General features: G+C 45.4%; 1 protein-coding gene across 15 annotated transcripts in view; it reads right to left on the bottom strand.

Moving 5' to 3' along the window:
* Window positions 1-14,960, bottom strand: part of LOC110520760 (focal adhesion kinase 1) — a 151,469-nt gene that overhangs the window by 108,521 nt on the left and 27,988 nt on the right. For 11 of the 15 annotated variants that reach the window (XR_016492136.1, XR_016492133.1, XR_016492131.1 and 8 more), the window contains one exon: window positions 2,228-2,436. Coding sequence is in view for 10 of the 15 variants with exons in the window: in XM_090221600.1 (XP_090077726.1) it covers window positions 2,228-2,436 (209 nt within the window). In the remaining 5 variants the exon portion in view is untranslated. Of the gene's footprint in view, window positions 1-2,227; window positions 2,437-3,919; window positions 4,865-14,960 lie in introns of those variants that run through there. The other 4 variants (XR_016492129.1, XR_016492135.1, XM_090221594.1 and 1 more) reach the window with 1 other exon arrangement.

Below are 14,960 nucleotides of genomic sequence, written 5' to 3'. Positions count from 1 at the left end.
TGTCTGTCTGTCTGTCTGTCTGTCTGTCTGTCTGTCTGTCTGTCTGTCTGTCTAGTAGGTAGAGTAGATAGGTAACTGTCTGTCTGTCTGTCTGTCTGTCTGTCTGTCTGTCTAGTAGGTAGAGTAGATAGGTAACTGTCTGTCTGTCTGTCTGTCTGTCTGTCTGTCTGTCTGTCTGTCTGTCTGTCTGTCTAGTAGGTAGAGTTGATAGGTAACTGTCTGTCTGTCTGTCTGTCTAGTTGGTAGAGTTGATAGGTAACTGTCTGTCTGTCTGTCTGTCTAGTAGGTAGAGTTGATAGGTAACTGTCTGTCTGTCTGTCTAGTAGGTAGAGTAGATAGGTAACTGTCTGTCTGTCTGTCTGTCTGTCTGTCTGTCTAGTAGGTAGAGTTGATAGGTAACTGTCTGTCTGTCTGTCTGTCTGTCTGTCTGTCTGTCTGTCTGTCTGTCTGTCTGTCTGTCTGTCTGTCTGTCTAGTAGGTAGAGTTGATAGGTAACTGTCTGTCTGTCTGTCTGTCTAGTAGGTAGAGTTGATAGGTAACTGTCTGTCTGTCTGTCTAGTAGGTAGAGTAGATAGGTAACTGTCTGTCTGTCTGTCTGTCTGTCTGTCTGTCTGTCTAGTAGGTAGAGTTGATAGGTAACTGTCTGTCTGTCTGTCTGTCTGTCTGTCTGTCTGTCTGTCTGTCTAGTAGGTAGAGTTGATAGGTAACTGTCTGTCTGTCTGTCTGTCTGTCTGTCTGTCTGTCTGTCTGTCTGTCTGTCTGTCTAGTAGGTAGAGTTGATAGGTAAACTGTCTGTCTGTCTGTCTAGTAGGTAGAGTTGATAGGTAAACTGTCTGTCTGTCTGTCTAGTAGGTAGAGTTGATAGGTAAACTGTCTGTCTGTCTGTCTAGTTGGTAGAGTTGATAGGTAACTGTCTGTCTGTTTGTCTAGTAGCTAGAGTTGATAGGTAACTGTCTGTCTAGTTGGTAGAGTTGATAGGTAACTGTCTGTCTGTTTGTCTAGTAGCTAGAGTTGATAGGTAATTGTCTGTCTGTCTGTCTGTCTGTCTAGTTGGTAGAGTTGATAGGTAACTGTCTGTATGTCTGTCTGTCTGTCTAGTAGGTAGAGTTGATAGGTAACTGTCTGTCTGTCTGTCTGTCTGTCTGTCTGTCTGTCTGTCTGTCTGTCTGTCTGTCTGTCTAGTAGGTAGAGTTGATAGGTAAACTGTCTGTCTGTCTGTCTAGTAGGTAGAGTTGATAGGTAAACTGTCTGTCTGTCTGTCTAGTAGGTAGAGTTGATAGGTAAACTGTCTGTCTGTCTGTCTAGTTGGTAGAGTTGATAGGTAACTGTCTGTCTGTTTGTCTAGTAGCTAGAGTTGATAGGTAATTGTCTGTCTGTCTGTCTGTCTGTCTGTCTAGTTGGTAGAGTTGATAGGTAACTGTCTGTCTGTCTAGTAGGTAGAGTTGATAGGTAATTGTCTGTCTGTCTAGTATGTAGAGTTGATAGGTAATTGTCTGTCTGTCTGTCTAGTAGGTAGAGTTGATAGGTAATTGTCTGTCTGTCTAGTATGTAGAGTTGATAGGTAATTGTCTGTCTGTCTGTCTGTCTGTCTGTCTGTCTGTCTGTCTGTCTGTCTGTCTGTCTGTCTGTCTGTCTGTCTGTCTGTCTGTCTGTCTGTCTGTCTGTCTAGTAGGTAGAGTTGATAGGTAAACTGTCTGTCTGTCTGTCTGTCTAGTAGGTAGAGTTGATAGGTAACTGTCTGTCTGTCTAGTAGGTAGAGTTGATAGGTAACTGTCTGTCTGTCTGTCTAGTAGGTAGAGTAGATAGGTAACTGTCTGTCTGTCTGTCTGTCTGTCTGTCTGTCTGTCTGTCTGTCTGTCTAGTAGGTAGAGTTGATAGGTAACTGTCTGTCTGTCTGTCTGTCTAGTAGGTAGAGTTGATAGGTAAACTGTCTGTCTGTCTGTCTGTCTAGTAGGTAGAGTTGATAGGTAACTGTCTGTCTGTCTAGTAGGTAGAGTTGATAGGTAACTGTCTGTCTGTCTGTCTAGTAGGTAGAGTTGATAGGTAACTGTCTGTCTGTCTGTCTGTCTGTCTGTCTGTCTGTCTGTCTGTCTAGTAGGTAGAGTTGATAGGTAACTGTCTGTCTGTCTAGTAGGTAGAGTTGATAGGTAACTGTCTGTCTGTCTAAAGAAGCATAGTTGCTGTAACTGTGGTAAACTGTGTTTACCCAATCAGTTGCTCAGCTCACCCTGATGTCAGTGGCGTCTCCGTGGCGGATGTGGCTGGCCCAGGTGGATGGTTCACTGTTGCTCTCCAAGTAGTGGTGGATCTTGAGCACGCGGTCCATGGTCCCCGGCTTCGACACCCCACCGCCCAACCCAGCATGGTGGTTCAGGTTGGGGTCCAGGTACGCTGACGCCATGCTTCCTTTGGTGGGGGCTAGCTGTCTGTCATATTCTGAAGGTAGAGAGGCAGAGGGGAGAGAAAGAGAGAGAGAGAGAGAGAGGAGGGATGCAAAGGAGAGATAGGGGAGGGAGAGGTAGAGAGAGAGCGAGAGATAGGGGAAGTAGAGATAGAAAGAGAGAGAGAGGAGGGATGCAAAGAGAGAGATAGGGGAGGGAGAGGTAGAGAGAGAGAGCGAGAGATAGGGGAAGTAGAGAGAGAAAGAGAGAGAGAGGAGGGATGCAAAGAGAGAGATAGGGGAGGCAGAGGTAGAGATAGAGAGCGAGAGAGATAGGGGAGGTAGAGAGAGAGAGAGAGAGAGAGAGAGAGAGAGCAAGAGAGAGGAGGTAGAGAGAGAGAGAGAGAGATAGAGGCGGTAGAGAGAGAGAGAGAGAGAGATAGAGGAGGTAGAGAGAGAGAGATAGAGGAGATAGAGGAGGTAGAGAGAGAGAGAGAGAGAGAGAGAGAGAGAGAGAGAGAGAGGAGGTAGAGAGAGAGAGAGGGGGAGAGAGAGGAGATAGAGGAGGTAGAGAGATAGAGGAGGTAGAGAGAGAGAGAGAGAGAGAGAGAGAGGAGATAGAGGAGGTAGAGAGAGAGAAGGCTTCAGGTGAATTCCCACTAGACGACTGTGTAACTTTCTCACCATAATAAATTCATCTGTAATCAGTAACAAAAGTGGACTGGAGAGAATAGAACAGACAAACGGACGGCTGGACAGGCTGACAGATAACAGTGAGGTCTGCAGGTTGTAGTGGACTGAGCTGGGCTTGCTACAGTAGGCTGGCCAGACAGCTGGGTGGCTTTGGAGAGTGAGCAGGGAGCAGCACTGTCAGAAGCACTGCCAGCATTACAACAACCCTCCTCACGAACCACAAACTGGGGCCATTATACATAAGCTGTTTAGATTGTGGTAGAAACGGTCAGGGGTAAAAATTTGGGGTGTGTGTGTGTCTGTGTGTGTGTGTGTGTGTGTGTGTGTGTGTGTGTGTGTGTGTGTGTGTGTGTGTGTGTGTGTGTGTGTGTGTGTGTGTGTGGTAATAGGTACAGCCAAGACAGTACCGCTGTGCTTGTTAAAACATGGCTTTTCTAGTGTTTTGGAAAGACTGACCCAGAGCAGCTCAGTGACATTCCTCAGCCTTCCTGACTGTATCTGCTGTTGGTAACATCACTAGAATAGAGCACCACAGGAAAACCTGCCCTTAACACCAAAAACACACACATTCTCAGATGGCGACCTCTTCGATGGTACTTTCTGGTAACCCGGGCAGAACACATGTATGAAGACAGAGGTAAATATCCTAACTCTTGACAATCAGTCAGACAACATTGAAGCAATGGAGATCAGTACAGACACAACTGGTCCATTTGAGCCCACGACTGGACAACATTTCATTTCAGAGTTGTTCTTTAATAAACTCCTGTCAAACTCAATTCAAACACTACTATTCTGATCTAACACCAGCACAGCAACAACAGTCCAATCAGTCACTCCTCCTACCTTTACTGATAAAGGGCCAGCAGGTACACTCCACTGTAGAGTTCCGTTGTGACAACATTAGTGCTATAGCAACAGCACACTAGGTTACCCAGTAGAATATGTCCACTAGGTTACACAGTAGAGAATGTCCACGAGGTTACACAATAGAGTATGTCCACTAGGTTACACAGTAGAGTATGTCCACGAGGTTACCCAGTAGAATATGTCCACTAGGTTACACAGTAGAGTATGTCCACGAGGTTACACAATAGAGTATGTCCACTAGGTTACACAGTAGAGTATGTCCACGAGGTTACCCAGTAGAATATGTCCACTAGGTTACACAGTAGAGTATGTCCACTAGGTTACACAATAGAGTATGTCTACGAGGTTACCCAGTAGAGAATCGACAGGTCCATGGGATTTCTTCTTGGTTTCTTCCAGGCACAAACACACTTCTTCTTACCCACACATTCCTCTCTCTCTCTCGCTCTCTCTCTCTTTCATTCACACACATACAAAGTGAACAACACATTCACGTCTTTCCTGTCCAGTCACGTCACATCCTGGTTATCACAATGCGTCCTGTCCGCTCAGGAGCCACAGTGAGTCATCACTCCTGTCTCCTCACACGGCACAGAGCTCTTCCTGGTTGAGAAGAGGAGAAGCCTGTGCTGTGATCAACATGTCACTGCTGTTTCATGGTAGAGCTCTTCCTGGACTGAACTGAGGGGGGCGAGGCCAGAGTCCTCTCTGCAACACAACATAGCTCCTCTCTCTTCCTGAGCTGAGGGGAAGGCGAGGCAAGCCCAGAAGCCTGTCTATATTCACAAGAGTCCTCCAGCTCCACAACACAACACAGTCCTGTGAATAATGTGAATGCTGTGAACAGTCAGGCTGCTAGCCTAGCCTAACTCCACCGTGGCTGCTGTTACCCAGGCAAGACAGAATGGAGTTCAGTTCCACAGGAAGAGAGAGGCAGGCTGTGATTGGCTTGGTGACAGACGGAGTTGAGTAAACAAGGCGTGCTTAGTGGGAGCCCAGCCAACATGGTGGATTGGATGACAGGAGGGCCGGCCTGGGAGGACAACAACATGGTTGATAGGAGGGCCGGCCTGGGAGGAGTCAACAACATGGTTGATAGGAGGATAGGAGGGCCGGCCTGGGAGGAGTCAACAACATGGTTGATAGGAGGATAGGAGGGCCGGCCTGGGAGGACAACAACATGGTTGATAGGATGACAGGAGGGCCGGCCTGGGAGGACAACAACACGGTTGATTGGAGGGCCGGCCTGGGAGGACAACAACATGGTTGATAGGAGGACAGTAGGGCCGGCCTGGGAGGACAACAACATGGTTGATAGGAGGATAGGAGGGCCGGCCTGGGAGGAGTCAACAACATGGTTGATAGGAGGGCCGGCCTGGGAGGACAACAACATGGTTGATAGGAGGGCCGGCCTGGGAGGACAACAACATGGTTGATAGGAGGGCCGGCCTGGGAGGACAACAACATGGTTGATAGGAGGACAGTAGGGCCGGCCTGGGAGGACAACAACATGGTTGATAGGAGGACAGTAGGGCCGGCCTGGGAGGACAACAACATGGTTGATAGGAGGACAGTAGGGCCGGCCTGGGAGGACAACAACATGGTTGATAGGAGGGCCGGCCTGGGAGGAGGAGTCAACAACATGGTTGATAGGAGGACAGTAGGGCAACAACACACAAACCTTTGTGAATGTGAGGAAAGATTGTCAATTATACTGACAAGATAGTCAAGCGACCGCTCTAACAATGGAATTTTTATTTATTAATGTATATATATATATAAAGATATTTTTTTCTTCTAACAATGGAAATACATGTCCTCAAAGACAGATGAAAGACCAGATCAGGTAGCACCATTTAGATGGAAGATACACATGTGAACAATAGGGCATAGAGATCGATAGAGGACTCATCTTTGTATCTGTGCCATTAAAATGTCTGTGACAGCCTCAATGGTGCTGCCCATACTATCTCCATTTTAAAGTAGTACATTTTCTTATTTTTCATTGGTTGATTTCTACCAACTCATAGGAATCCCCACCCAGTTGACTACTTTAAAATAGTGGAAGCCCTCAACGACAACGCTAAAACGGGTTATATCCATGATGACTCCTCTATCCATCTCTATGACAACAGGCACAACTCCGATGTAAAGTAATTTTTTTCAAAGATGACAAAAAGCCACGTGAGTCCACATATCAGTGCATTCATTCGTATCAACCTAACCATTACAAAATGTAGTAGTCAGTCTGTCAGTAGTCAGCCAGTCAGTAGTCAGCCAGTAGTCAGCCAGTCAGTAGTCAGCCAGTAGTCAGTCAGTCAGTAGTCAGCCAGTCAGTAGTCACAAGGACAGTGATGAGGGGGAAGTATAGCCTAGCCTATCTGCTGACTCTGCTAGTTTACGGATTGACCTACAGTCACCTCTAACTGAGATACTCTCTCCCGCACGCACACACACACGCACACACACACACACACACACACACAAGAATCCTTTCATAGAAGACAAAGTTATACCTGCCGGGAAACGTTTATGAGATTAGCCGACTTGACAAAATGCCTCATCATACTGACAAAGCTCCTTGAGTGAACCTACTGTATGGAGGAATGATACATGACTTCATGTCAAACATCTTTAAGGTTTAACACTCTTAAATAGACCTACTAAATAAACCTTTTGTCAACATTATCAGGAACTTTCTAGCATGTATGTCTACTGACTGCCTCAGCCAATTCCCCTACTATTGTTTCTGAAAGACCTGTTACCAGGTTAGGCTAATCATTATAGGACACAGACGGACACACACATCCCTTGTAGTGACTGAGAGGCTGGAGGGCCAGTAGACTAGATGAGAGAGATGGTTAACAGGGGTGATACAGGAGGACAGAGATTTAATGTTGTCCCCACACACTCCCCAAATAACACCCATCTGATTGTAAGACTGACATATATGTCTCAATTACTGTACATCAACTTGATACAACTCACTCTGGGTTATCCCATGAATAATATCAGCCTGATAATAACAGGCTGCTAATAGGATAATAGGATAATACGAGTCTAGTTGTTATCCCTCAGTGTTAAACATGACAACATTGTTTCCTCGTTATTTCAACTCAATCCAACATCAATCAAAATACTTGTTTATTCGATGTTGACATCAGGTCATTGCCGTAGGATGTTTAGTTATCAAATGAATTCTTCATTTCCTTGTAGTATGGACAAAGCTTGGTATATAAGCTTAGATAATATAATCAATAGAGTAGCCCACTGTCTGTCTAGCTCGTGAGAGTATTGACCTCATTACTCTAGTTGTACTGTAGTCTCATCCTAAAGAGATTGTGTAACAGTGTCTCGTGGCTCAGAGGGATTGACTATGGGACTGCAGTCTTCTCTCTAGGTTAGTTATTGACAGTAGTCTGAGCCCACATTGGCCAGAGCAACGCTGCTATAACAACACGTGTCAATTCCAATGAAAGTCAACCAGCACTTCATCAGCACTACTGAGCAACCATAGATTTCTGTTCCACTGTTTCGCTGCGGTGAAGAAAAACATGGCCTTTTTCCCAACTCACAGAGGGCCCATTCAGCAGCTAGGCCAGGCTATCTCCAGGGAGGGCCCATTCAGCAGCTAAGCCAGGCTATCTCCAGGGAGGGCCCATTCAGCAGCTAGGCCAGGCTATCTCCAGGGAGGGCCCGTTCAGCAGCTAAGCCAGGCTATCTCCAGGGAGGGCCCATTCAGCAGCTAGGCCAGGCTATCTCCAGGGAGGGCCCGTTCAGCAGCTAGGCCAGGCTATCTCCAGGGAGGGCCCGTTCAGCAGCTAGGCCAGGCTATCTCCAGGGAGGTCCCATTCAGCAGCTAGGCCAGGCTATCTCCAGGGAGGGCCCGTTCAGCAGCTAGGCCAGGCTATCTCCAGGGAGGGCCCATTCAGCAGCTAGGCCAGGCTATCTCCAGGGAGGGCCCATTCAGCAGCTAGGCCAGGCTATCTCCAGGGAGGGCCCGTTCAGCAGCTAGGCCAGGCTATCTCCAGGGAGGGCCCATTCAGCAGCTAGGCCAGGCTATCTCCAGGGAGGGCCCGTTCAGCAGCTAAGCCAGGCTATCTCCAGGGAGGGCCCGTTCAGCAGCTAGGCCAGGCTATCTCCAGGGAGGGCCCGTTCAGCAGCTAGGCCAGGCTATCTCCAGGGAGGGCCCGTTCAGCAGCTAGGCCAGGCTATCTCCAGGGAGGGCCCATTCAGCAGCTAGGCCAGGCTATCTCCAGGGAGGGCCTGTTCAGCAGCTAAGCCAGGCTATCTCCAGGGAGGGCCCGTTCAGCAGCTAGGCCAGGCTATCTCCAGGGAGGGCCCATTCAGCAGCTAGGCCAGGCTATCTCCAGGGAGGGCCCGTTCAGCAGCTAAGCCAGGCTATCTCCAGGGAGGGCCCGTTCAGCAGCTAGGCCAGGCGATGTAACGCAACTTACTGTGAATGTGAACAATAATGAAAACAAAAGTCAAATACTAAAGTATGCAAAGGAAATAGGAACTAGATTTGGAGGCATGTGAGTTCATTTTCTACTGAGAGGAAGCGTTCAATTCAAACAAGCATGGTGCAAGGCAGAGGGACAAGCTGCAACTGGACACCTGTACAGTTATCTTAAGGTACACACACACACACACACACACACACACACACACACACACACACACACACACACACACACACACACACACACACAAAAGTCAATATTTCTAAGAAGGTAAAGAATGCATGGTCTTAAAACCTTGGTTAAAGAACATAGACATGTAGAACAGGACTGTTCATTCTAGTCCTGAAGAGAAAGGACCTCACCCAACTGCTTGCTGTGCCGCCAATGGATTCATTTCATTGGTCTACTCTCACTAGGGGGAATCAGGTCTGGTATCCACTCCTGTCTGAACATATAGACTATTTGATTTATTCCTTATTTTACCAGGTAAGTTGACTGAGAACACATTTTCAAACACAGCAACAACCTGGGGAATAGTTACAGGGATGAATGAGCCAATTGGAAGCTGGGGATGATTAGGTGGCCATGATGGTATGAGGGCCAGATGGGGAATTTAGCAAAGACACCAAGGTTAAGACACATACTCATACAATAAGTGCCATGGGATCTTTAGTGACCACAGAGAGTCAGGACTAGGGTTGCACATTTTGGGGAATATTCAGAGGTGGAAACTTTCCATGGGAATTAACGGGACTATATGGGAATTAATGGGGATGAACGGAAATATATGCAAATTAATATGAATTCCATTTAAATGTAAATGTTTTTTGCGTTGGATATATTTACCATATCATATGGAGACAGAAACATAAACCTTTTACCTTATCATAAGTACACACACTGCAATTGTAAATGATTAAATTCTAACAATAGAAATAAAAAAAACAATTTATTTACGAATTGAACTATAATTAAATGAGTTGACTCTTCACATGGGATGATTTCACTGAACAACAAAAGAAAGGGAATATCTAATGATCCCCAATGATCCATCGCATCTCCCAAAAATGTTCTCAACATACATCTGTAAAATGATAGTCTTGAAACTAAAGCTTTGGTTGTCTTCCTCTCAGGCTTCCATGTCTTCTCCCTGGACCTCTTCAATGTCCAACTCTTGAACATCAGACTCTGAGGCCTCATGTTCACTGTCCCTTTCCAACCTTGTTGGGGATGGCTCGTTGTCAGACTCAAAAAGCCTCAAATTTGCCTGGATGGCCACCAATTTTTCAACCCTTGTATTTGTCAGCCTGTTGTGTGCTTTGGTGTGTGTGTTCCCTACCAAGAACCAGATGCGCTCTGAGACGGCTGATGTTGGTGGGATTTGGAGGATGATGGAGGCAACAGGGGAAAGAGTCTCAGATCCACATAGTCCCTTCCACCAGGTGGGTGATGAGATATGTTGGCACGACTGCCATATTGCATCTCCATCCCAAAGCCCTTGCACTTCGTCAGACTGCCAAGAACCTTGCCCTCATCCAGGCCAAGGTGGCGAGACACGGTAGTGATGACACCATAGGTCTTGTTGATCTCTGCACCAGACAGGATGCTCTTGCCAGCATACTTGGGGTCCAACATGTACGCTGCGGTGTGTTTGGGCTTCAGGCAGAAGTCTTCACACTTTTTGATGTATTCCAGAACTGCAGTTTCCTCTGCTTGGAGCAACAGTGAAGTGGGCAGGGCAGTACAGACTTCTTCTCTTACATCTGCAAACAGAGTCTGAACATCAGACAGGATGGCATTGTCTTCCTCAATCCGTGCAATGACTACTGCTATAGGTTTCAGGAGTTTCAGGCTGCTTACCACTCTCTCCCAAAATACATCATCCAGGAGGATCCTCTTGATGGGGCTGTCCATATCGGCAGACTGTGATATGGCCATTTCTTGGAGAGACTCCTTCCCATCCAGGAAACTGTCAAACATGATGACAACACCACCCCAACGGGTGCTGCTGGGCAGCTTCAATGTGGTGCATTTATTCTTCTCACTTTGCTTGGTTGGTGAGGTAGATTAGTGCTATAACTTGATGACCCTTCACATACCTAACCATTTCCTTGGCTCTCTTCTGCCTTCAGCTCATCTGCAATGTAGAGGCCGGTGTGTCTGTGCTCTTGTAGAATACTGGTTGAGGGGTGGAGATGATGTAGTTAATTATTTCTTGCCCACGAACATTTGACCACCCATCAGAGATGATTGCAATACAGCCTGCTTTCTCTATGATTTGCTTGACCTTCACTTTAACTCTGCATCTTGAAAATAAGTAGATAAAGCATGTCTGGTTGGAGGGGTGTATGCTGGACGAAGAACATTCAGAAATCTCTTCCAATACACATTGCCTGTGAGCATCAGAGATGAACCAGTTGCATACAGCTCGAACAAGACATTCATCAGCATTTCTCTGACTACGTTCCTCCATTGAGTCAAAAAAACTTCTGATTCTAGGAGGACTGTGAGCGGTTGATATCAATAAGGTGTCTGATTCATAATTTCCACCTCGAATAGAAGTAGAGGGACTTTTGTCAGAGGTTGCTTGTTGTGAGCGCAGAGGGAACTTTATGCACTTCGTCGTGTATTGGATCTGTTGTGGCGGTACGCAAATTGGGAGTGGGTCTAGGGTGTCTGGGATGATGGAGTTAATGTGGGCCATAACCTTCCTCTCAATGCACTTCATTATTAAAGAAGTAAGTGCTACAGGGCGGTAGTCATTGTGGCGTGAGGCCTAAGAGTTCTTGGGAACAGGAATGATGGTGGTCAGTTTAAAACACATAGAAATATAAAAAGAACATAGACTACCCACCCCAACTCACGCCCTGAACAACCTAACACAAAGACATAAAAAGGAACTAAGGTCAGAACGTGACAGTGTCCTTTAATGCTGTTGCATCTCACATGTTTCATTGACCACAACATTCTCCAGCTGAAAACTAAGCCTTATCTTTTAATGGCTTTGAAATCTCTTGCTTTGACCAAGAAATGTTAACAAAACACCACAGATCAGTGTGACTGATTGGGGGTGGGGTGGGGTGGTGTGTGTGTGTGTGTGTGTGTGTGTGTGTGTGTGTGTGTGTGTGTGTGTGTGTGTGTGTGTGTGTGTGTGTGTGTGTGTGTGTGTGTGTGTGTGTGTGTGTGTGTGTGTGTATACACGTGTGTTTGTGTGTGGGGACAAGTGAGTCACAGTACACAATCTGATTTGATCCATTTGGCCCCAACGGCATTACCATGAACCAAGGGCTCAAACAAAACCCCTCCTTCTACAGTACAGTAGAAATGATCACATCATGTCCAGTACATGGAGCACCATACCTTCACCATCACCATCCTTTACTGTGGAGTTAGTGCTCAGGGTACAACACCTGCTGCCTCTGCAGCCTGTATGGTCACGTCCCAAACAGCACCCTATTCCCTACATACTGCACCTATGAGCCCTGGTCAAAAGTACTGCACTCTATAGGGAATAGGGTGACAATTAGAACGCATCCAGTATCTATCCTATAGCCTGTGGGGACCGAAGCGGTTTCCCACTGACTCTCTCCCGCAGTCCCACGGCTCTGCTCTACACTCCTACATCCTCATTACGACCTGCTACTGATGCAGCTACTTCCTCCCTGGATTAAAGCTTCCTTTCCTCTCATCCTCTGCCTACTGTACCAGCTCATACAGAACTATCCAGCCCCCCCAAACAACTACATCAAGGCTTTGCCTGGGTTTAATATATGCTGCGTTTACACTAACCCTGGAGGATGCAGTTAGAAGGAGAGCCAGAGCCTCTAAATAGATGAAGACAGAAGGGAAGACTTCCCCAGTGTTATTCTGTTCTGGCTTTTCTAAAGCACCAGGACTCATGATAGATACTGGTATCCAGGGAGACAGTAAAGCAGCTGCCACCGCTGCTGTTTCTGTTTCTGCTGCTGGTTCTGTTTCTGCTGATGCTTCTTCTGTTTCTGCTGCAGGTTCCCTTTCTACTGCTGCTAGTTCTGTTTCTACTGCTGCTAGTTCTGTTTCTACTGCTGCTAGTTCTGTTTTTACTGCTGATAGTTCTGTTTCTGCTAATGCTTCTTCTGTTTCTACTGCTGATAGTTCTGTTTCTACTGCTGATAGTTCTGTTTCTACTGCTGATAGTTCTGTTTCTACTGCTACTAGTTCTGTTTCTACTGCTACTAGTTCTGTTTCTACTGCTGCTAGTTCTGTTTCTACTGCTGCTAGTTCTGTTTCTACTGCTGCTAGTTCTGTTTCTACTGCTGATAGTTCTGTTTCTACTGCTGCTAGTTCTGTTTCTACTGCTGATAGTTCTGTTTCTACTACTGCTAGTTCTGTTTCTACTGCTGATAGTTCTGTTTCTACTGCTACTAGTTCTGTTTCTACTGCTACTAGTTCTGTTTCTACTGCTGCTAGTTCTGTTTCTACTGCTGATAGTTCTGTTTCTACTGCTGCTAGTTCTGTTTCTACTGCTGATAGTTCTGTTTCTACTGCTGCTAGTTCTGTTTCTACTGCTGATAGTTCTGTTTCTACTGCTGCTAGTTCTGTTTCTACTACTACTAGTTCTGTTTCTACTGCTGCTAGTTCTGTTTCTACTGCTGATAGTTCTGTTTCTACTGCTGCTAGTTCTGTTTCTACTGCTGATAGTTCTGTTTCTACTGCTGATAGTTCTGTTTCTACTGCTGCTAGTTCTGTTTCTACTACTACTAGTTCTGTTTCTACTGCTGCTAGTTCTGTTTCTCCTACTACTACTAGTTCTGTTTCTACTGCTGCTAGTTCTGTTTCTACTGCTACTAGTTCTGTTTCTACTGCTACTAGTTCTGTTTCTACTGCTGCTAGTTCTGTTTCTACTGCTGATAGTTCTGTTTATACTGCTACTAGTTCTGTTTCTACTACTACTAGTTCTGTTTCTACTGCTGCTAGTTCTGTTTCTACTGCTGCTAGTTCTGTTTCTACTGCTACTAGTTCTGTTTCTACTGCTACTAGTTATGTTTCTACTGCTACTAGTTCTGTTTCTACTGCTGCTAGTTCTGTTTCTACTGCTGCTAGTTCTGTTTCTACTGCTGCTAGTTCTGTTTCTACTGCTACTAGTTCTGTTTCTACTGCTGCTAGTTCTGTTTCTACTACTACTAGTTCTGTTTCTACTGCTGCTAGTTCTGTTTCTACTGCTGCTAGTTCTGTTTCTACTGCTGCTAGTTCTGTTTCTACTGCTGCTAGTTCTGTTTCTACTGCTACTAGTTATGTTTCTACTACTACTAGTTATGTTTCTACTGCTACTAGTTCTGTTTCTACTGCTACTAGTTCTGTTTCTACTACTACTAGTTCTGTTTCTACTGCTGCTAGTTCTGTTTCTACTGCTGCTAGTTCTGTTTCTACTGCTACTAGTTATGTTTCTACTACTACTAGTTCTGTTTCTACTGCTACTAGTTCTGTTTCTACTGCTACTAGTTCCGTTTCTGTTTCTACTAGTTCTGTTTCTACTGCTACTGCTGCTAGTTCTGTTTCTACTGCTACTAGTTCTATTTATACTGCTAGTTCTGAATCTGTTTCTACTGCTACTAGTTCTGTTCTGTTTCTACTAGTTCTGTTTCTACTGCTACTAGTTCTGAATCTGTTTCTACTGCTACTATATCTGTTTCTGTTTCTACTGCTACTAGTTCTGTTTTTCTGATTCTACTGCTACTATTTCTGTTTCTGATTCTACTGCTACTAGTTATGTTTCTGTTTCTACTGCTACTAGTTATGTTTCTACTGCTACTGCTGCTAGTTCTGTTTCTACTGCTACTAGTTATGTTTCTACTGCTACTGCTACTAGTTCTGTTTCTACTGCTGATAGTTCTGTTTCTACTGCTACTAGTTCTGTTTCTACTGCTGCTAGTTCTGTTTCTACTACTGCTAGTTCTGTTTCTACTACTACCAGTTCTGTTTCTACTGCTACTAGTTCTGTTTCTACTACTGCTAGTTCTGTTTCTACTGCTACTACTTCTGTTTCTACTGCTACTAGTTATGTTTCTACTACTACTAGTTCTGTTTCTACTGCTGCTAGTTCTGATTCTACTGCTGCTAGTTCTGTTTCTTTTTCTACTGCTACTAGTTATGTTTCTGTTTCTACTGCTACTAGTTATGTTTCTGTTTCTACTGCTACTAGTTATGTTTCTACTGCTAGTGCTGCTAGTTCTGTTTCTACTGCTGCTAGTTCTGTTTCTACTGCTGCTAGTTCTGTTTCTACTACTGCTAGTTCTGTTTCTACTACTGCTAGTTCCGTTGCTACTACTACTAGTTCTGTTTCTACTACTGATAGTTCTGTTTCTACTACTACTAGTTCTGTTTCTACTACTACTAGTTCTGTTTCTACTACTACTAGTTCTGTTTCTACTGCCGATAGTTCTGTTTCTGTTTCTACTACTACTAGTTCTGTTTCTACCTGCTACTAGTTCTGTTTCTACTGCTGCTAGTTCTGTTTCTACTGCTGCTAGTTCTGTTTCTACTACTACTAGTTCTGTTTCTACTACTACTAGTTC

Source organism: Oncorhynchus mykiss, chromosome 3 (genome assembly GCF_057628025.1).
Source record: "Oncorhynchus mykiss isolate SJ-2025 chromosome 3, ASM5762802v1, whole genome shotgun sequence".
Lineage (NCBI taxonomy): Eukaryota > Metazoa > Chordata > Actinopteri > Salmoniformes > Salmonidae > Oncorhynchus > Oncorhynchus mykiss.
This window is presented reverse-complemented; position numbering and strand designations above follow the sequence as displayed.